The following is a 23,869-nucleotide window of genomic DNA, read 5'->3' as shown; positions in this document are numbered from 1 at the left end:
TTTTTTTACACTATCACACGTGAGGTGTGATGTTTAGGAGTTTGCTACTTGGAACAAGTACAATTGCCCCCTTTCACTGAGGTTTACTGTTGCTGTTTTCCAACTTTCAGTATCTGTACATCCCTGACCATCGTGAAACCTGGTCATTTCCTTAGACCTTGGCCTGTCTGGATGGCCCTCTCCCATCCACAGCCCCCGGGGAGAACTATATGGACCGTTTGGGGATCTTCTTTTGTTTTCCTTCCCAATGGGGAGACTTATGGAAACCAAGAATCCACTTGACTGTTTACCCTGGTTTGGAAGTCCATTAGGACTATTATACACATATGTAGGGCATTCCTGATCATTGCATGGAAAACATCCTAGACTGGCTCATGATATTCTGTGTAGACATAAATCGGACGGGGGGGGGGGGTAGGACTCCCGGACATTGCCTTATATTAAAGGGCTATGTCCTTAGTGCGTATTGTGAATTGGTGTCATGATCAGTCGAGTACATTGTGGGTCCCCTTGGAGAAAACTTTGGCGGTGGGAATTTGGCAGGGGCACCCTGGATCCCTATAGCTTTTAGGGGTCTTTCAGAATGGACATCCCCATTAACTCGGACATCCTTGTCTCTATGAGACAGGCTGAATATACTGGGTAAATACGCGCCTCACACATCTCCTCTGGCCCCACTGGGAGGGTATCCTTGATTTCTCCCCGGGGAAGAGTCTGGCTTTTTGGGCACATGGGGCTCTGATGGGAACACCACATGTGTTTGCTCCACTGGGCACTCTGTCTCCTCTCGTGGAGCTGATTTTGCAATTTGGAAACATATCATTAATCTCTTGGAGATATCGGCAATTGGCAGATTTCTTCAATAGACTAAAACCATGAGTGAGGCCCTTAAGCTCTCTCACTACTTTTGAGTCCCTCTGTGTCTATATTCCAGAATCTAAACATTTGCTATCTTGAATGTATGGACTGGTGCGTTGTGCCCAGGATACCTCAGTTCCCTATTTTATTAGAGAATAGGAGAGAGAGATGGGTCATACTAAGACTGATTAAATCAACTCACTTCACCTCTATAGGTTCTCACATACAAGAGATGTCTTATAAATTTGTTTCTAGATGGTATCGGACACCTGTCCAAATAGCACAGATGTACCCAACAGCAGATGTAAACTGCTGGAGGGGCTGTGGGCAACGGGGCACATTCCTCCATCTACCCTGTTTCCCCAAAAATAAGACCTAGCGTAATTGTCAGTGATGGCTGCAATATAAGCCCTACCCCCCAAATAAGCCCTACCCTGTTTCCCCGAAAATAAGCCCTACCCTGAAAATAAGACCTACAAGGACTTTAACTAGGGCTTATTTGGGGGGTATGTCTTATATTGCAGCCATCACCGACAATCACGCTAGGTCTTATTTTCGGGGAAACAGGGTATGCTGGTTGTGTCTTGAGATCAAACCTTTTTTGGGAGGCGATAGCCCCGTGGATGACTCTTAGACCCATAGAAAATTCACCCTTACACTTTCTATTTCATGGGATGCCCCCCTCCATTAAATTAAAAAAAAAGTATTACTCCACACTTATTAAACGCAGCGAAAATCTTAATACCTAGGTTTTGGATACAGACCATGTGTCATACCTTGATGGACTGGAAAAGAGAAGTTAATGTACTTTTGGAGGCTAAACGGTGGATTGTTATGCCCCGTACACACCATCGGACTTTCCGACAACCGTGGAATTTTGTTCGAAGGATGTTGGCTCCAACTTGTCTTGCATACACACGGTCACACAAATGTTGGCCAACAATTACGAACGTAGTGACGTACAAGACGTACGACGAGCCGATAAAAAGGAAGTTCAATAGTCATGCGCCACCCTTTGGGCTCCTTCTGCTAATGTGGTGTTTGGTGGGCATTGATTCCGAGCATGCGTGTTTGTACTTTGGACTTTTGTCCGACGGACTTGTGTACACACAATCGGAAAGTCCGACAACAAAAATTTGTTGACGGAAAATTTGAGAACCTGCTAGCCAACATTTGTTGTTGTCGGAATGTCCGATGGAGCGCACACACGGGCGGACTTTCCGCCAACAAGCTCACATACAACATTTGTTTTCGGAAAATCCGATCATGTGTATGCGGCATTACAGTTATGCCCCATACACACGATAGAATTTTCCAACAGAAAATGTTTGATAGGAGCTTGTTGTCGGAAATTCCGACCATGTGTAGGCTCCATCGGACATTTTCCATCAGAATTTCCGTCACACAAAATTTGAGATCTGGTTCTCAAATTTTCCGCCAACAAAATCCGTTGTCGGTAATTCCGATCGTGTATACACAATTCCGACGCACAGAGTTCCACGCATGCTCGGAATCAAGCAGAAGAGTCGCGCTGGCTATTGAACTTCATTTTTCTCAACTCGTCGTATGTGTTGTATGTCACCGCGTTCTTGACGTTCGGAAATGTCTTACCAACATTTGTGTGACCCGTGTGTATGCAAGACAAGTTTGAGCCAACATCCGTCGGAAAAAAAACATGGATTTTGTTGTCGGAAAATCCTATCGAGTGTAAAAGGCATTAGAGACCAACAAGGTTTAAAAACATATGGGAAGGTTGGATGTATTACTTGGCAGAGATCTCCATGGATTAGAGGCCTTTACTGCTGTTTATTAATTTAAGATATTTTGTAAATCTGTATACTCGCTTTATAAATGTACCTGATATTTGTGGTGGAGTTTTTTTTTTTTCCCCTCACGTAGAGCCTGAGGAACTCCTCACCTTGTTCACAATTTACAAAATTGTTTGGGGGTTTTTGGTTTTTTTATTTATTTATTTTTAATGTGTTTCTTGTGTCATAAGAGTGGATATAAATAAAGGGATTTTTTATTATTAATTTTTTGCACTCAGGGGGGAAACCTAATTACACTTTGTGTGTAGTGCTCCACTTGATTTGTACAGTAAGTGGAAGCACTATACGCTCTTTTTTGTTTCTCTTTTTTTATTCGGGGGGGATAAGCGCCCTTTGATCTTCTTCACGGTGGATATGGTCCACTTCAGAGTATAGCACTGGTGCATCTTGGGGGGTTAAGTAATCGATTGAAAATGCGTATTGGGATGGGTAGCCTTTTTTTTTCATGTTATCTATTAGTATAGAATATGTAAATAAGCAGCAAATAGTATTAATTAAAATATAGAAAGGGGGGGTCCACGAGTAACACATGAGGGGGGATGCTTGGGAATTTTCTTTTATTCTCTTCTCCTTTTCTTTTTTTTTTTTTTTGTGTTTTGGTATTTGTTTTTTCCTTTTGTCTACTTTGTCGGGCTAATATATATTGGATAAAATGTTTGAGATGGTTATATATATTTAAACATTGTATGTATCGCATTAATGTGTATTTTCATTACTGTATTCAACTGCTGGTGACATTTCTTTATTACCGGTATATTGAATCTCAATAAAGAACTATAAAAAAAGAACTATAAAAAAGGGACTAATATACACAATTGTAAGTTTTGGTTTTCCCTTTCCCTTCTTTGCCTGTTTCCTCTCCCCTTCCTCCGTTTTTTCTCCCTCCCATCACCTTTTCCCTTCCCCTTTCCTCCTTCCTTTCCCTTCCTGCTCTGATCCTTAAAGAGGGAGTCCACCTAAACCGCCTAAAAAAAAAAATATTAAAAGCCAGCAGCTACAAATACTGCAGCTGCTGACTTTTAATAAATGGCCACTTACCTGTCCCAGGGTCCAGCGATGTCGGCAGCCGACGCCAAGAACCCGCTCGGTTCTCGGCAGCTGCCCCCGCCATCCTAGGTGAGGGAATCAGGAAGTGAAGCGTTGCGGCTTCACTTCCCGGTACCCTACTGCGCATGCGTGAGTCGCGCTGCGCATCGTAACTGGTCCCCGCTATCTCCTGGGACCTGTGTGTTTCCCAGGAGACAGCGCGGAGGGACAGGAAGAGGCATAGACTCCCGTGGAAGTGGGTGCAAATACCTGTCTTAGACAGGTATCTGCACCCCCCTCCCCCCTGAAAGGTGCCAAATGTGACACCAGAGGGGGGGAGGGTTCCGAAAAGCGGAAGTTCCATTTTTGTGTGGAACTCCACTTTAACAACCTTGTCTTTAATTGCAGACGTTTATATATGTATCTCCTGAGGAAGCGAGCATTGTCTCACAAAGCGCGTAGAGAAATTTATCATATATACATTTACACCTTGGACTGTCAGTTATACCTTGATTTATGTAACCCCATGTACATGTGTATGTACCTATGTCTACAAGAATTATTTTTAATAGTATGTATCAAAAGTAATTAAATGTTCCGCACATTTTGTATATTTTCTACTGTGTCTCACAAAGTCCCTTGGGCATTCCTTCCTCTTTGTATAAGTGCAGTAGGACTACCCAAGTCAATGTAATAATTTCCAAAAATATAAAACCTTCTTTTATCAGTTTAAAATTGTTTGGGGATTTGTTTAGGGGAATGAGATACCCTATATCAATGCTGCAAATCCTAAATATGTTTTAATATACTTACATGCTTTAGGAACCTAAATAAACATGCAATATGATGGCACAAAAATGATAATTCCCACGACCTCTCTCCTGCTGACTGACCTATCAGTAACTTCCTCTGGAATGTCAAGCTTCCAAATCTCCGAGCCAGATTTAAGAACTCATTGAATGTCATAAACGCAGGTCTGTTGCAATTCTACCGTGCTAAATGATGCATATGTTTTATATTGACTGTGTTCCAGTAACATCGTGCTACCAGTAGACGTATTATATACAGTGGGGGAAAATAATTATTTGATCCCCTGCAGATTTTTTAAGTTTGCCCACTTACAAAAAAAATTAAGGGTCTAATTTTTTTCCTAGGTTTATTTAAAATGCTAGAGACAGAATATCAACCAAAAATCCAGAAAAAAACATGATACAAATGTTATAAATTGAGTTGCAGTTCAGTGAGTAAAAAAAGTATTTGATCCCCAAGCAAAACATGACTTAGTACTTGGTGGAGAAATCCTTGTTGGGAAGGACAGAGGTCAGACGTTTCTTGTAGTTGGTGACCAGGTTTGCACACATCTCAGGAGGGATTTTGGTCCTCTCTTCTCTACAGATCTTCTCTAAATTCCTAAGGTTTCTTGGCAACTCAAAGTTTCAACTCCCTCCATCAATTTTCTATAGGATTAAGGTCTGGAGACTGGCTTGGCCACTCTACGACCTTAATGTGCTTCTTCTTTAGCCACTCCTTTGTTGCCTTGGCAATATGTTTTGGGTCATTGTCACACTGGAAGACCCATCCACAACCCTCAGTGTTCTGGCTGAGGGAAGAAGGTTCTCATCCAAGATTATACAATACAAGGCCCCATCCATTGGCCCCTCAATGTAGCCTGTACCTTTAGAAGAGAAACAGCCCCAAAGTACAATGTATCTACCTCCAGGCTTGCCTGTAGGGATGGCGCTCTTAGGGTCACACTCAGCATTTTTCTTCCTCCAAACACAGTGAGTTGAGTTAATGCCAAAGAGCTCAATTTTTGGTCTCATCTGACCACAGCACTTTCTCCCAATCCTTCTCTGAATCATTTAGATGTTCATTGGCAAACTTCAGATGGGCTGTACATGTAACTTCCTGAGGAGGGGGACCTTGCGGGCGCTGCAGGATTTCAATCCATGGCGGCGTATTGTGTTACCAATGGTTTGTTTGGTGACTGTTGTCCCAACTGTCTTGAGATCATTCACAAGTTCCTCCCGTGTAGTTCTGGGCTGAGCCCTCACTTTTCTCATGATCATCCTTACCCCATGAGATGAAATCTTGCATGGAGCTCCAGACTGAGGGTGACAGATGTTTTTTTTGTATTTCTTCCATTTGCAAATAATCGCTCCAACAGTTTTCTCCTCACCAAGTTTCTTGCTGATGGTCTTGAAACCCATTCCAGCCTTGTGCAGGTCTACAATCTTGTCCTTTATTGTCCTTTGACAGGTCTTGCTCACGATGGTGAGGTTTGAATGGAAGAAAGAGATACAACACATAACGAGTTGTCATTAGGAGCACCTTCCTAAACTGACAGGACTAATCTGTAGGCATGTGCAATTTGTTTCGTTCCGAATTAGTTTTTTAACAAATTTCGACAAATTTGTTAATTCGGGAATATCCGAATTAACGAAAACCCGTTTAACAAATTTTTCTGAATATTCGTGAATTCGATAAAATTGGACATTCGTAAATTCGGGCATTCGTACATTCGTACATTCGCAATTTACGAATGTACATTCTTACATTCGTACATTAGTAAATTAGTGAATTTGTAAATTTGTAAATTCGAAAATTCGGAAATCTGAAATAATAGTTAACTAATAATAATTTAACTATTAGTAATTACTAGTAACTATTAAATTATAGGTATTGTAATTTCCTTTCAAATTTGGCTGTTAGTGAACGTAACACATACAAATTTATCCGAAGTTATGAATGATCCGAAAAAACGGAATGGAACGTAATGAATTAATAATAATAAATAACAATAATAATAATAACAACATTTTAATATTATTATTTATTATTAATTTGTTCCGTTCCATTTGTTTAGATGCAGCATTTGTTTTGGATAATTCGTAACTTCGGATAAATTCGTATTTGTTACGTTCACTGACAGTCAAATTTGAAAGGAAATTAAAATACCTATAATTTAGTAGTTAATTACTATTTCAGATTTTTGAATTTTTGGGGTTTTTGGATTTTCAAACTTCGAATTTACAAATTTTCTAATTTACAAATGTACGATTTTACGAATTTACGAATTTATGAATGTACAAATGTAAAAATGTACGAATGTACGAATGACCGAATGTTCAAATTTACGAATGTACGAATGAACGCATTTACGAATTTACGAATGAACAAATTTACGAATCGCGATCATAACGAATGACCCAAAAAAGGAAAAAAATAATAAACTAATGAAACGAAAACAAAAAAGAACAAATTTTTTGGCTGTGCACATGTCTACTAATCTGTGTACCACATGAGCACCTACTGTAGCCAGTCTGTGGGAGCCAGAATTATTGTTGGTTGGTAGGGGATTGTTACGGGAGTCACTAATAGGGGCACAGGGTGAATGAGAATGAGAACCCCACTATGATCTGTGCTAGTCAGACTCAATGCTGTATATATGTATATATAATGTGTGCTGTCTCATTGTGTTGTGTACTATTTGCTGTGCTAGTTTGGGGTGGGGCTGTATTCCAATGTTATATTGTGTCTGTCTGCCTTGGATATCATAGGATGTGTATCTCTATGGAGGGAGGGGGGGGGGGGGATTCCTCCAACAGCTCTCCCTGCTGATAAGACTGTTTACTGATGAGAAGTTATACACACCTGACCTGTGTGTCCCTTGTCATTGGACGGTTTAACCCTCCCTGTTTTCCAAGGGTGGGGGGTTGAGTGTTTGGAGTGTTCGGTAGCTGCCTTTGTGTTCGGAAATGGAATGTCCTAAATGGCTTTAACCTCTTTCATACTCGGGGTTTCGTTACAGGGATCAAATACTTATTTTACTCACTGAACTGCAACTCAATTTATAACATTTGTATCATGTGTTTTTTTTTTTTTTTCTGCATTTTTGGTCGATATTCTGTCTCTATCATTTAAAATATACCTGTGATAAAAAATTATAGATCCTTTATTTCTTTGTAAGTAGGCAAACTTAACAAAATCTGCAGGGGATCAGATATTTATTTTTGCCACTGCACACTCCAGCACAATTATGATTGCCACTGCATGGCCAAGATTTTTTATATTAAAACATTTTACTTTTTTTTTTAACTCTTTATTTTGAAAATCAGGCAATAGACCAATATATGCATAGAAACAGAATTACAAGGTTTACATATGTGTAGCCAGGTGTGTGGCTAAGAGTGGAGAGTGAGAGAAACACTGGCTGCAGCTGATCTCTGTCTTGCGGTGCTAAACTGGTTAACCGCTATATCAGCCAGAGGAGGGAGCTGCTGAGCAGGAAGAGTTCAATAGACTGTGTCAGGCAACACTGCACTGTGGGAACTGTAGTCCAGAGGAGAGACTCTATTGTAATCAAGAGCTTCTGAACTGCATTTCCCAGAAGGAGATTGCCAGGATAAGGGGAAAGAGCTGCATTTTCTCATGCTGTACAGAACACAGCTTCCTCTTGACATAAGGAAGCCCAGAGAGTGCACATCACTGTCCACTGTGCACCATTAGTCACATACCTGGTTGAAGGCCAAAGTGCTGAGAGGGCTCCCCTAGCGGCTGAGTGCAGAGGACCCCTGAGGGTAATAAAGGTAATGCAGTACCCAAAGAATCATGGGTTGCCAGCTGTGGTAGCCTGAAGAGCTGAGTAAATGGAACCTGGATAATGGCAGTAACAAGCAGGATGCACTACAGGGCAGGTGGCGCTCAGAAGTCCCAGGCCTACTTGGCAGCAGGGCAAGACAGGAAATAGGATCAGAAACCAGGCCAGGGGTCATGCATGGTTGATCAGTCAGGAGCGGAGGCAAATAGCAGGAAAAGGAACAAGCCGGGGTCATACAAAAGTAATCAGGCAGCAATATTGCCTGTTCTCCTTTTGGTTATTCTCATGACACCATCATTGCTGACTATCAGCAGCCTGAGCAGGATCTGGAGTGCTGAGTCCAGGTGTTCTGACAGCCAGAGTCACCTGGGTGCAGAGAAGAGAATGGAGTAATCACAGTGGGTGACCGGAAGGTGAGCTGCAACATCGCTGGGAGTGGTGAGCTGGTGCTGTGGGGATATTCTGTGGGGAGAGACTGACCACTTTAGGAACTGACCATACAGCCATCTAGCAGCCTTGCTGCTGCCGGCAGGGACTATTCTTATGTGCACCAATGGTACAACTGGGCCCCAACACTAGCCGGCTAAAAAAAATTAAGACTGTCACTTTACAGCTGTTACACAGAGACCCTCACCTATTGCTAATGCAAAGAGGTCCTTTCACTGGAAATTGTACAATATCTTAGCCATTCTCCTAGAGTGCACTCTGGACTAGTTATAGTATTATTACTCACATTGCAGCTAATGCTTATATGCACTGTTTATTGATGATTCATGTGTTAATCCCAGTCCAGTGGTACAGAACTCTATTCTAAGTTACTTTGGCATAGTGAATAAACTGTCTAGGGGACTGTGTCTGAACCTACCTTTTGTTCATTTATGCTCAAACCCCCATTAATTCTAACCTGTACCAATACATTGAGTTTATTTATCACTAAAGGGTCTTGTATCTATTTCCGACTGCTAATTCACAGCCAAGTTAAAGGTATCTACACATGTATTCCTATAAGTGAGTGCAGTAACTTTCACTCGACCAGGTGTGTCAGAGGGACTGAGATTGTTCTTGAAGTAAACGCGCAGAATAGAGAACCCAAATTACCAAGCGGCTTGTATATATTTTAAGGGCTACAAGCCTTCCTCTAATTGGCTGCAGTGGAGAGGTGACTGGATGATGCCACGATTTCCACCTCGGCCAATCAGAGGAAGCCTTGTACTCAATAATAAAAATATAACACTTCTCCTGAATGGTGGAGAAGCACTTGGCGCAACTCTCTTTATATCCGTCAGCAGGCGGGAAATTGCCTGTACTGGTGCCGGAAACACAACGCCACTTACTGTAGGTAGCTAATGCAGTGTGCACACCGAGGCCACATCATTATGTAATGGAAATAATTAATTTAGGCCAGCTTGGACAGAACAAACCATCCAAAGTGATATTAAAGCTGGAATTCTACTTTAACTACTTGCCTACCGGGCACTTTTACCTTCTTCCTGCCCAGGCCAACTTTCAGCTTTCAGCGCTGTCGCACTTTGAATGGCAATTGCCTGGTCATGCAACACTGTACCCACAAAATTTTTATAGTTTTTTTTTTAGACAGATAGAGCTTTCTTTTGGTGGTATTTAATCACCACTGGGTTTTTTATTTTTTGCTAAAAAAAAAACAAAACGTTTTTCTTAATTCCTGGTATAAAATTTTGTAAATAAGTCATTTTTCTCCTTCACTGATGTGCACTGATGAGGCAGCACTGATGGGCACTGATGAGGTGGCACTGACGAGACGCCACTGAAGGGCACTGATGAGGTGGCACTGATAGGTGGCACTGATGGGCACTGATAGGTGGCACTGATAGGTGGCACTGATTGGCGGCACTAATGGGCACTGATGAGCAGGCACTGATGGGCACTGAAAGGCAGCACTGACTGGCATCACTGATGGGCACTGATTGGCGGCACTAATGTGCACTGAGGAGCAGGCACTGATGATCACTGAAAGGCAGAACTAATTGGCATCATTGATGGGCCCTGTTGGGGCTGCACTGATGATCAGTGCCCTGAATATCTGTACAGTTCTCCCCTGTGTGGAGATGTCGCTGATCGCCTCTCCCCTTCTCACACGCTGTGATTGGACACAGCTGATCACATGGATAAAGAGCCTCGTCATTGGCTCTTTACCAAGATTGGTGATGCGCTGTGTCCCCAGGGACAGAGCGCACCACTGATCGCCGCGCAAGAGTGGGACATCATATGACCACCTTGCACCTATCATTTTACAATACGGTGGGCGGGAGGTGGTTAAAGAGGTTGTAAACCTCAGATATGAAATATGAACAAAGCTTATCCCTCTATAGTGTGTACTTGTCTCAGTCCAGAGCACTAAGTGTCATTTATGTCTGCTGCCTCCTTCCTCTGCTATCTGCATGAGTCACTTCTGATAAGTTTTCCTGACACCAAGAGAAAAAAAAAGATGACGGGGGAGGGAGCTCCAGCACACAGCTTGTAAATGACAGCCTCAGCTCTGTTCCTGCTGTGTGAAGGAGGGTATGTCTCCTTCCTCCAATCAGCTCCCAGAGCTCTTTTCACTGAGCTGTGTAGTGTGTAAATTAAGCTCTGCACCCCCTTTTTTTCTGACAGCTGAGACAAGCTTTAGAAATTCTGGACTTTGAACAGATATAGAGAAGAGAAGACTGCAGATAGACAGATACAGATTATGTAGGAAGTCACTTTACTGGGTAGATTTAAGGGTTTTTAACCACTTTAAAGCCGAGTTCCGCCCATATTTTGAACAAGATCTGAATGAGTCCCTTGCTGTAAGTCTAACAACATTTGTCTTTTTTTTTTTTTTTTTTAACTTACTGTGTGTGCCTTGTTGCTTTTTTGCCTTGTTGCTAGGGTCTCCCTTGTAATCTGCCTCTTCTCGGCCAAGGCTATGAGTAAGCACTTAGCATAAGTGTGAAACGCGTCAGATGCTTTCCTGTACTTTCTCGCTGTGGTGTCCTGTGTACTTCCTGATTCAGTTCCTTTACTAAAGACACTTGAAATTTCTCCCGGTGTGCGGCTGTCCAGAACTTTTGGTACATTTCCTGCCTCCTCGGCCGCAGCGCCGTAGGTCATATCCTGCCGCGCCTTGGCTCCTGGGAGATGTTTGTCATCGCTCCCAGGAGTCAGTGGGCATCGCGTGGTGTAATGCCGCGTACACACGGTTGGACTTTTCGGCTACAAAAGTCCGACAGCCTGTCCGACAGACTTTCGACGGACTTTTGTCAGACTTTTGGCGGACTTTTGGCAGACTTGCGGCAGACTTTCTTACGAACGGACTTGCCTACATACGATCACACTAAAGTCAGACGGATTCGTACGTGATGACGTACACCGGACTAAAATAAGGAAGTTGATAGCCAGTAGCCAATAGCTGCCCTAGCTTGGGTTTTTGCCCGTCGGACTAGCACACAGACGAGCGGATTTCTGGGTCCGGTTACGACGTAAAGATTTGAAGCATGTTTCAAATCTAAAGTCCGTCAGATTTGCGGCTGGAAAAGTCCACTGAAAGTCTGGGGAAGCCCACACACGATCGGATTGTCAGCCAGCTTTAGTCCGTCGGCGTCCGTCGGACTTTTGTAGATGAAAAGTCCGACCGTGTGTACGCGGCATTAGATTATCTTCGTTGCCATAACAACGGGGCGGGCACTCCGTCGACGCCCGCTGTTATGGCAACAAGATAATCGCCCTGTGTACACACTGCGCACGCGTGAGATCGGGAGGTGCATGCTGGGTAGCCAGCAGCACCTTATCCCGGAACAGACTCCTAGTGGGCTTCGCATGCCCACAGTGAAGATGGAAGCGCTCTGGAATGAAGAAAACAAACGTGAGTGAATTAAAAAAACAGGATATCAAATTTTTGATTTTTTTATTAATCGCACGCATTAAAGTATTTAATGTAGTGCAGCAGAAAGAGTGACCTAAAAAAATAAAAAAATAAATCTGGCTTTAATTTTCATTTGCACAACTAGATTTGGCCCATACCAGCAAAAGTCTTCTTCTTAGGAAGTAAAGAAACGGGGACCAACAGGACTGGGTGAGGACGGGGGGAATGCTGTTCACAGATATATTTGTTTGTGTCCCTCTGAGAATAGACGGGCCTGGGAAACCCACGGCGTCATTGACATTGATCCATTTAACCCCTTATGGGGCACACAATCTCCAGCTTTTAATAGAAACCAGATGGTGGCCTATCCCAGCTCTGGATCACGCAGTAAAATACAATTGTATGATAACCCAAGTCATCTGATACATTGCTATCTGGCACAGCGAAAACCGCAGTAACAGGCAACTTCAAAAAGTGTTTGTAAAGTTTTAAAGTCAGCCGCCTCCTCCTGAATTGATGTTATTAGGTTTCACTGAGCTGAAGGAGATCCAGCAAGAAGACATATGACCTTGGTGGCGGGATCAAAGGCACGCCATTGGATGTTATTTTAGTAGTGATGGATAGGGAGGGGGGGGGAGGATGGACTGCAGTGATGAATAGTCAGCTGCTGGGCCATATAGAAGGTTTGCATTCTCCAAATACATTATCATTTATGAAATGTAACAGCATGTTGATAAATAAGCATTCTTTACATTCAAAAAATAAGATTACGAAAGGGTACTCTTTCGTGGGGGAAAAAAATATCAAATAAAAAAATATATACACTATATTGTCAAAAGTATTGGGATGCCTGTCTTTACATCCACATAGTTATATACCCTGTTTCCCCGAAAATAAGACCTAGCGTGATTGTCGGTGATGGCTGCAATATAAGCCCCCCCCCCCCAAATAAGCCCTACCCTGTTTCCCCGAAAATAAGCCCTACCCTGAAAAAAAGACCTACAAGGACTTTAACTAGGGCTTATTTTGGGGGTAGGGCTTATATTGCAGCCATCACCGACAATCACGCTAGGTCTTATTTTTGGGGAAACAGGGTAGTAGGTGAGGTCGAAAAAAGACACAAGTCCAACCTCTGTGTGTGATTATATGTCAGTATTACATTGTATATCCCTGTATGTTGCGGTCGTTCAGGTGCTTATCTAATAGTTTTTTTAAACGATTGATGCTCCACCGCCGCTGAGACCACCGCCTGTGGAAGGGAATTCCACATCCTTGCCGCTCTTACAGTAAAGAACCCTCTACGTAGTTCAAGGTGAAACCTCTTTTCTTCTAATTTTAATGAGTGGCCGCGTGTCTTGTTAAACTCCCTTCCACCAAAAAGTTTTATCCCTATTGTGGGGTCACCAGTACAGTATTTGTATATTGAAATCATATCCCCTCTCAAGCGTCTCTTCTCCAGAGAGAATAAGTTCAGTGCTCGCAACCTTTCCTCACAACTAATATCCTCCAGACCCTTTATTAGCTTTGTTGCCCTTCTTTGTACTCGCTCCATTTCCAGTACATCCTTTCTGAGGACTGGTGCCCAGAACTGGACAGCATACTCCAGGTGCGGCCGGACCAGAGTCTTGTAGAGTGGGAGAATTATCGTTTTATCTCTGGAGTTGATCCCCTTTTTAATGCCAATATTCTGTTTGCTTTGTTAGCAGCAGCTTGTCATTGCTGAGCCTATCATTTACTAGGACCCCCAGGTTGGCATCACAGTCCTAGTACATAGGGTCCAATACTAAGTTGGCTCAACCTTTGCAGCTATAGCAGCTTCAACTCTTCTGGGATACAAAGAGCAAGGTTCCCCCTTGAGGGATTTTAAAGGCCCAGATGGTGATAAATCACCAATAAACAATATGCGTATTATATACAAAAATAGAAATTTATTATACTATATGTAGTTCAAAGATAAATGACAAACAATAAATTATTGCTGAGAACAACGTGGCTAATACAGTTACACATCAACCTGGCACAATGGCTGAACGCTGTAAGGGGTCCTAAGACACCACGTAGTAGAGATGAAGTGTAGGCGCCACACCCAACGCGTTTCAGAAATTGCTTCCTTCTTCAGGGGTGTATCAATGGATGAAAGCATTCATACTAAAAATGCAAATGAATAAAGTTTTAAATGGATTATTACATAAACAGATAGAGCATATCAACATAAAAACATTATGGTCTTTGTCTATTGTAGAAACCAAGCCCAAAAACTGACTTACGTGTTGACGATGGAAGATCACATATTAGCCACATAGAGCTGTACCAACTAAAAACAGGCAAGTCCATCCAGGGGTACCCCATGCGCCAAAGACCACTTACCATCACCGGGGTTCAACAGAAGGACGCCCAGTGAGGTCAGAAAGTGGAACGGACTTAGCAGGCCTGAGGTGCAGCAGAGAAGTCCTTCGATTCTGAATGGTGTGGCTGCTGGGCAAAGAAGCAGGTGTATATGTAGATTATATGGGACAACAACTTAAAATACAGCCAAAAATGCTACTTGCACAGATATTGAATCATCAGTCAAAAGAAGAATTTTCCACTAGCCGAAGTAAGTATGCCAAATAACCAAGATGAAAATAAATATATATAACATGTATATACCATGATTGCTACAATAAGCAGAACATGGATGTATAGATGTGACCATGGAAATTATATTGCAAGTCTGAGCTCAGTAAACAAAGATGCTGCATGGGTGGCCTGGGTGCACTGGGTGGGAGCCCAGAAGAGCCGAGGGATCGGAGCGGATATGGGAAGGGTGGACCCCGGATGGAGCATACTGGAATAAATTACATATTTAAAAACCGATCCTTGGATCATGCAGGATACATGCAACCTATTCTTAAAAGGCAACACACAGGAAAAAAAAAATAAAATTAGTGAATATTATAAAGTACATTAATCAAAATATAATTGATTAAATGGATGGGCAATATTCATTTGGAAAAACCAAAAACGGAGAGTGAAGACAAAAAAAAAAGAGAGGAGAAACCAGAAAAGATAGAGAAAGAAAAGGAAGGCGTAAGAGTATGAAATACATGTATAGGTGTTGAGATGAACAAATATACGTGTAGAATGAACCAATTTAGAATCGGGCAGAGTTGAAGCTGCTGTCATAATACAAACAAAGTTACTGTGGTCCTAAACTTCATACATTGCACATAGTGGATGATTACCCCAAATCTAATCTTTGTCAACCCCCCGAGGTAAAACCCTCTAGAAAGGGTTTAAAATTGGTGGCCCCATTCAACCCTGGGGGTGATGTGGCTCCAAGACGAAAATCTTGACGAAAATCCATCTTAGTTCGGATTGGAGTCATTTTTTAGTACTCTATCCAGTATGAGCAATTAAATCAGAGAGAATTTCTCATTATGGGCATCTCTAACATGTCTTCCCCATGGTAGTTCTGGGTTGCATGCTTCCGTGCTCAAAATATGTCTGTAGACGTGCTTCCAAAATTCCTGTATGGTTTTACCCACGTAGAAAAAGCCAAACTCACAGGTAAGGAGATATGCAACTCCCTGTGTTCTCCAGTTGGCGTTTTGCCTACGTTTGAAAATAGTACCGTTCGGTAAGCGTACTCGTTTTTCTGTTTGCATAAACTGACAATAATTACATCCCCCGCAACGGAAGGTACCGGGGTATTTACATGGATCTTTTCTACCACCAACTGCAAACTCAGTATGGACCAGTTGGTCCTTTATCGATTTGGCCCTCTTATATGTAATAGACGGTTGGTCTGAAACATGTGGCCCAATCTCAGGGTCCATACTTAGGAGGTGCCAATATTTTTCCATGATTCTCCTTACCTGTGAGTGCTGGCCACAATATCGGGTTATAATGCGTGTGGTTGTATTGTCCTTAGGTTTCCTAGAAGTGTATAATAAGGACTATCTATTTGGGATGGTAGTGCGTCTAAAGGCCTCCTTGAGGCAAGTTTTGGAATAGCCCCTAGCCAGAAGTCTATCCCGTAGGGAATTTGCCTCTGTCTTAAATGTGGTGTCACTAGAGCAGTTTCTGCGAATCCGTAGATACGGACTATAGGGGATGGAATTGACTAGAGATCTGGGATGAAAGCTGGAAGAGTGTAAAACGGTGTTTCTCGTTGTTGATTTGCCAAAAAAAGTACTTTAGAGTGTCCCATCCAAATCCTTGGAAATGATCATATCCAGGAAAGGTAAGGATGTAGAATCAAAATTTAATGTGAAAGTCAAATTGAATTCCCTGGAATTCATGGCCTTCAGACAACGACGGAGGCTCCACACCGGGCCATCCCACACGACAAAGACATCATCGATATACCTATGCCATAAACTAATATGGCTAGGGAATTCCAGAGAGTCATCAGACGAGAGGAAGCCGCGCTCCCACTCCCCCAGGTACAGGTTGGCATAGGACGGGGCACAGCATGTCCCCCATTGCCACCCCCTGCACCTGGAGGTAGTGGGAACCTTGCAATGCAAAGACATTATGAGTGAGTACAAACACAAGTGTAGTGACTATAAACTCATTAGGCTTCCACTCCGTCTGATTTGTCTGCTGGAGAAGATGTCTAATTACAGATATTCCTTTGTCGTGTGGGATGGAGCAGTAGAGGGCCTCCACGTCTAAGGAAACCAACAAAGCGTCTAGAGAGATGTGTAAACCATCCAGAATCTGAAGGAGGTGTGGGTGTCCCTGATGTAACTTGGTAGACTAACCACGTACATTCTAAGATATTCATCTATGTAGCGGCTAAGGTTCTCAGTCAGAGAACTATTGCCTGATAAAGAAAAAAAAATGGGATAAATTAGAGCGGTAACTGTGAGCCAGGCCTTCTCATCCAACATCAGTGCCTGACCTCACAAATGTGCTTCTGGAAGAATGGTCAAACATTCCCATAGATAAACCCCTAAACCTTGTGGACAGCCTTCCCAGAAGAGTTGAAGCTGTTATAGCTGCAAAGGGTGGGCCAACCCAATATTGAACCCTACGGATTAAGACTGGGATGCCATTAAAGTTCATATGTGTGTGTAAAGGCAGGCATCCCAATACTTTTGGTAACATAGTGTATACAATTGCGACACAAGTCATATTGTAATTGAATGTTATGAAAATGACCTTTTCTTTTCAATCCGCAGCAATTGCACAATTCTCTGTAAAAATGCAATATAACTACCTGGAATTACCTCCAGAATTGTAATTTCCAGCCTGTGTGATTGGCTCACTGATTTTCCCAGAAGTCTGCACTACGATACAAGTCAGATTTTGAACATCCCCTGGAACATAAATGTCATTTTTGGTGAGATACTCCCAAAGGGAAATCACATCTAAAGGGAAGCGGACCTTGCCACTTTCATCGCTGGGGCCCTGCAAGCGCAGCAGCTGATTGATAAATATGAAATCACTCCCATTCACATTCATTTTGCACAGGGACACAGAGAAACAAACAGCAATTTCTTCAGAAAAACAAAATGTATGAATCTGCAACAAGGTTTGTTAAAATCCCCGCAATGTACGTAGATTGTTTTTTTCTCAACAAGAGTGGAGATATTCAGGGATGTACAGCACCTAAGTCATCTTAAAAAGGCTCCCTCTCCTCTTCTAACACCTATGCTGTCTAACCTGTGTAAGAAAGATGTATATGCTTACCTGTTTTCAGGCCGCTCCCATCTGGTCACATGATCCAGCTCCCCTGTGTCAGTCAGCGGCGGCTGCAGAGAGGAGGGAGTGCCGATAATCATACCTCCTAACTTTCTGAGATGGGAACGAGGGACACCTAATAGCAAAAGTATGTAGGCATAAGTATGTAGGCATAGGACACACCCCCTGCTACGCCCCCTTAATCACTTGCCGACCAGCTGCTGTCATTATACTGCAACAGGGGGAGCTGTTGCTCGTGGCCGCCGGCCGCGGTGTGCGCCGGGCCACCCGCGCTCGCTCCACAGAGAGCCAGGACGGGGGATCTGTCAATGTAAACAAAATGATCCCCACTCTGACAGAGGAGGAGAGAGAGATCTGCTTTTCCTAGTGATTAGAAACAGCAATCTCTCTCCTCCTCCAGTCAGTCCCCTCCCCCCACAGTTAGAAACACCTCCCAAGGAACACATTTAACCCCTTGATCGCCTCCTAGTGTTAACCCCTTCCCTGCCAGTGACATTTCTCCAGTAATCAGTGCATTTTCATAGCACCGATCGCTGTATAAATGTCAATGGTCCTAAAAAAGTGCCAAAAGTGTCTGATGTGTCCACCATAATGTCGCAGTCCCACTAAAAATCGCAAATCACCGCCATTACTAGTAAAAGAAAAAAAATAATAATAATAAATATGGCATAAATCTATCCCCTATTTTGTAGACTCTATAACTTTTGCGCAAACCAATTAATATACGTTTATTGTGATTTTTTTTACAAAAATATGTAGAAGAATACATATCGGCCTAAACTGATAAAGAAATTCGTTTTTTTACAATTTTTTGGGGATATGTATTATAGCAAAAAGTAAAAGACTTTTTTTTTCAAAATTGTCGGTCTTTTTTTGTTTATAGCGCAAAAAATAAAAACTGCAGAGATGATCAAATACCACCAAAAGAAAGCTCTATTTGTGGGAAAAAAAGGACATCAATTTTGTTTCAGTACAATGTCGCACGACCGCGCAATTGTCAGTTAAATCGACACAGTGCCGTATTGCCAAAAATGGCCTGGTCATTAAGGGGGAAAATCTTCCGGTCCTTAAGTGGTTAAAGGAGAATTAAACAAAAAAGATTAGTGAAAGTGATACTAAAGTCTCGTTTTTTTTGTTTTTTTTTCAAAATAACAAATGTGTCACACTTACCTGACTTTGTGGGAAACAACATCAATTTTGTTTGGGTACAGCGTTGCACGACCGCCCAATTGTCAGTTAACATGACGCAGTGCCGTATCGCAAAAGATGGCCTGGTCATTAAGGGGCAAAATCTTCCGATCCTTAAGTGGTTAAAGGAGAATTAAACAAAAAAGATTAGTTAAAGTGATACTGAAGTCTAATTTTTTTTTGTTTTGTTTCAAAGTAACAAACATGTCATACTTACCTGATCTGTGCAGGGGTTTTGCACAAAGCAACCCCGATCCTCCTCTTCCCTGGCCACTCCCTCCTTTTGAGTGCCCCTACAGCATACAGCTTGCTATGGGGGCACCCGAGCTGCAGCTCCCTGCGTCTATTCACACACTGAGCCGCGGCCCGGCCCTGCCCCTCTCTCTCCCCATTGGCTCACTGACTTTGACAGCAGCAGGAGCCAATGGCGCCGCGCTGCTGTTTCAACCAATGAGGAGGAAGCGTCCTGGTTCGCTAAGTTTCTCGTCCACCACCGCTGGATCGAGATGGGGCTCAGGTAAGTGTTAGGGGGGCTGCCGCGCAAAGAAGGCTTTTTTTGCCAGCTGTTGTCGAGCATTCTCTCTTCTCCCCTGCAGCCAGCGGAAAAGCAAAAAAAATGGTCTGGTCATGAAGGGGGTAAAACCTTCCAACGGTGAAGTGGTTAAAGTACCCATGCACTATTTTCTTATAGGCGACAAAGACACAATCATTGGTTGCAATAAGTTGGCAAATTATGACTGACAGCAAACAGTCAATGCCAGGAGTCTCTTGGAGATGTACGGGAGCTCTCACTGAATGTTTTGTGACTGGCGAACGTGCAGGTTTCTAATCTGTTGTTGTGGCCGTACTATCATTAGGCAGAAGGGTATCTGTGTCTAATGAAGGCTGGCACTTGCAGCTGCCTTGTCACAACTATCTGTCAGTTTGCTGAGCCTGGCTCATGCCATCACATGAGCGCTGCTATCTTTAGCTAGAGACAAGCTACATCTTCTAAGCTGCAGAAGAACTGCAGTAACCCAGCCATAGGAAATGAACGAGTGACACAAAGACATTCATGCTTCTTATAGTGTACCAAGCCAAAGGAAATGGCCAAGCTTGCCGTCACCGTGGAGGAGACTGTGTTTACCACAGACAAGCACCTGTTGATGGAACACAGTGAATATTTCCGTGCACTTTTCCAGTCTGGCATGAGGGAAAGCACCCAGGATGAAATACAGCTTCGCAACTTGGGTGCCATGGGTTTCCTGATCACTCTGAGGGTTCTAGAGGGGGAAAGACCTCTTCTGAGCTGCGAGGAAATCCTGCAAGCTGTGGAGTGCGCGTCTTTTCTTCAAGTTGAGCTCCTGACCAAGCACTTGGTCAACCTAATTGACTCTGACAACTGCCTGGTTATGTTTCAAGCTGCTGCCACCTATGGACTACTAGACTTGTTTCATGCTGCGGCCTTGTACATTAGAGATATTTATGATATGTTGGTAGAGGATATCCATTGCCTGCCCCCTGACCTTGTCCAGTACATAGACTCCATCACCCCAAGCTCCTTTGTTGCAGTAGGTGCCCATACCCCAACTATAGAGTTCCTTGAGGATGCCTCAAGAACAATGTGCTTTTTAGATGAAGAGAAGAACCAATGGCAGAGCTTAGGCTGCATTCCAGACGAAGCAAGCACTTTTTTAGCTGGTGTTACCACGATGAACAATAAAGTTTTCATTGTAGGGGGTGCTCGGGGGGCAAACAAACAAGTGGTGGAGAAAAGCTTTTGTTATGATGGAGACCAACACAGCTGGAGCGAGTTTTCTAGTCCACATCAGCTGCGATATGAAGTGACGCTAGTTGGACACGAGGGACATCTATACGCCTTTGGTGGGGAATATGAGAGAGTTCCTGTGGCTTCTGTGGAGAAATATTCTCTCACTTCCAAGATTTGGACTTTTGGTAAAGAGCTACCACAAGCCGTAGCAGGTCCCCCTGCCACAAAAGCCATGGGTAGGCTCTTCATATGTCTCTGGAAACCACAAGAAACAACTATTATTTATGAATATGATACCTGCCAGGATGAGCTGATTCCTATATCTTCAATAAGGCGGATGCAGAGCTATGGCCATTGCATGGTAGGACATAGAGACGATCTCTACATTATGAGGAATGGGCCATCTGACGACTTCTTACGCTGTGCCATTGAAAATTATAACCTGAGCACACAGCAGTGGACAACTTTGTCTGGACAGTATGTAAACAGTAAGGGAGCCCTCTTCACCGCTGTCATCCGGGGGGACACTGTCTTTACCTTGAACAGAGTCATGACTTTGCTCTACAGAGTAGACACTCACACCTGGAAGCCCATAAAGGAAAATACTGGATTTAACAAAGGGGGATCTCTGCACACATTCTTCCTGAGATTACCAACAAAGACAAAGCTGATGGCCAGTAAACTATACAAGAATCCTCATCAGAGTTTTTTATAACCGCGGTGTTCTGCTGGGGATGGATGAAGATGGGCATGGACTTTTCCTGGGGATCGATGGAGATGGCCATGGACTTCTGCTTGGGATTGATGGAGATGGGCATGGACTTCTGATAGGGATGGATTGAGATGGGCATTGTCTTCTAATGGAGATGGATGAGATGGGCATGGACTTTTGCTAGTGATGGATTGAGATGGGCATTGTCTTCTACTGAAGATGGATGGAGATTGGCATGGACTTCTGCTAGAGATTGATGGAGATGGGCAAAGACTTCCACTGGGGATGAATTGAGATGGGCATTGTCTTCTACTTGAGATGGATGGAGGTGGGCATGGACTTCTGCTAGAATTGGATTGGATGAGCATTGTCATCTACTAGAGATGGATGGAGATGGGCATGGACTACTTCTGGGGATTGACTGAGATGGGCATTGACATCTACTGGAGATGGGCATGTACTTCTGCTTGGAATAGATGGAGATGGGCATTGACTTTGAGGCATTTTTTTAGATCTGATGTGTTATCAAAGTAGTCACTGAAAGTAAGTTCTATTAATGACCATCATTCTTAACACATCTAGTATTTGCATATTCACTCCAAAGTTTGCAGAACACCTCTGGAGCCACATTTACCAGTATCCTCAATGAAGGAGGTATAGATATAGGTATGTTGAAACAATTTCATGATGCACAAATGCCTAGATGTGAACATCAATACCTGTAAAGTAAGTAGAGCGTAATCTGTTGCTTTTTAATAAACCTATATTAACCCCTTGAAGACCAAGCCTTTTTTTTTTTTACACTTGTTGCTTACACGTTAAAATCAGTATTCTTTGCTAGAAAATTATTTATATCCCCCAAACATTATATATATATATTTTTAGCAGAGAAAATAAAATGGCGGTTATTGCAATATTTTATGTCACACTGTATTTGCGCAGCGGTCTTTCAAACGCAATAAATACACTTTCATGAGTTAAAAAGAAAACAAAGCAGTAAAGTTAGCCCAATGTTTTTGTATAATGTGAAATATGATCTTACGGCGAGTAAATAGATACCTAACATGTCATGCTTTACAATTGCACTAATAGGCGGCACTGATGGGCACTGATAGGTGGCACTGACGGGCACTGATAGGCGGCACAGGTGGCCACTGATAGGCGGCACGGATAGGTGGCACTGATGGGCAGTACTGATGGGCATTGATGGGCAGCACTGATAGGTGGCACTGAAAGCCAGCACTCACTGGAATCCCTAATGGGCACTGATTGCTGGCACTGGTGGGCACTGATTGCTGGCACTGCGGGCGCTTTATCGTAGTTAGGGCACTGATGGGGCTGTTAAGAACATCATCCTTACAGTCAAGCACGGAGGTGGAAACATGATGCTTTGGGGCTGTTTTTAAATTTATGGAAGGAACTGAAACTTCGAGTTGCTAGGAGACAGCCAAGAAACCTTAAGGATTTAGAGAAGATCTGTAAAGAAGAATGGACCAAAATCCCTCCTGAGATGTGTGCAAACCTGGTCACCAACTACAAGAAACATCTGACCTCTGTGATTGCCAACAAGGGTTTCTCCACCAAGTACTAAGTCATGTTTTGCTTGGGGATCCTTAATACCTATTTTCCTCACTGAACTGCAACTCAATTTATAACATTTGTATCGTGTGTTTTTTCTGGATTTTTGGTTGATATTCTGTCTCTATCATTTAAAATACACCTATGATAAAAATTATAGACCCTTCATTTCTTTGTAAGTGGGCAAATTTACAAAATCTGCAGGGGATCAAATAATTACTTTCTCCACTGTATATACATAGTTGCATTGTTCCCAGCTGGACCAATGTAACTATGTATAAAATATGCATAAATAAACAAAAGATTTCCCAGTACACTTACCAGCCAGCGTGCAAAACAACCAAATTGTCCTGTCTAACAGTTTACGTTAAAGCGTCCGCCCCTTTAAAAATTAAAAGCCAGCAGCTACACATACTGTAGCTGCTGACTTTTAACATTAGGACACTTACCTGTCCTGGAGTCCAGCGATGTCAGCACCGCAGCCAATGCTTACATCGGCTGGTGGGGTGCTGCCGCTGCCATTGCGAGTGAGGGAACCCGGCAGTGTAGCCTTTCGGCTTCACAGCCAGGTCCCTACTGCATATGCGCGAAGCACGCTGCGCTCTCTCACTGGCCCGACAGAAGGGGGGGGAAGAGGGAGGCCGAGCTGCTGACATAATTTGCTGCGGCCCGGTCTCTCCCGGAAGTGCGGACAGGGTACCTGTAAAAAACGGGTACCCGCTCCCCCCTATCCCCCCCCGAAAGGTTCCAAATGTGGCACCGGACGGGGGAGAGG

General features: G+C 43.1%; 1 protein-coding gene across 1 annotated transcript; it reads left to right on the top strand.

The window, feature by feature from the left end:
* Window positions 1-19,965: 19,965 nt before the first annotated feature.
* Window positions 19,966-22,261, top strand: KBTBD13 (kelch repeat and BTB domain containing 13). Its single transcript, XM_073623970.1, has one exon. The coding sequence runs from the start codon at window positions 20,140-20,142 to the stop codon at window positions 21,517-21,519; it is 1,380 nt and encodes a 459-aa protein (XP_073480071.1). The 5' UTR covers window positions 19,966-20,139; the 3' UTR covers window positions 21,520-22,261.
* The last annotated feature ends 1,608 nt before the right edge of the window (window positions 22,262-23,869 follow it).

The sequence above is a fragment of the Aquarana catesbeiana genome, linkage group LG03, assembly GCF_042186555.1.
Source record: "Aquarana catesbeiana isolate 2022-GZ linkage group LG03, ASM4218655v1, whole genome shotgun sequence".
Classification (NCBI taxonomy): domain Eukaryota; kingdom Metazoa; phylum Chordata; class Amphibia; order Anura; family Ranidae; genus Aquarana; species Aquarana catesbeiana.
This window is presented reverse-complemented; position numbering and strand designations above follow the sequence as displayed.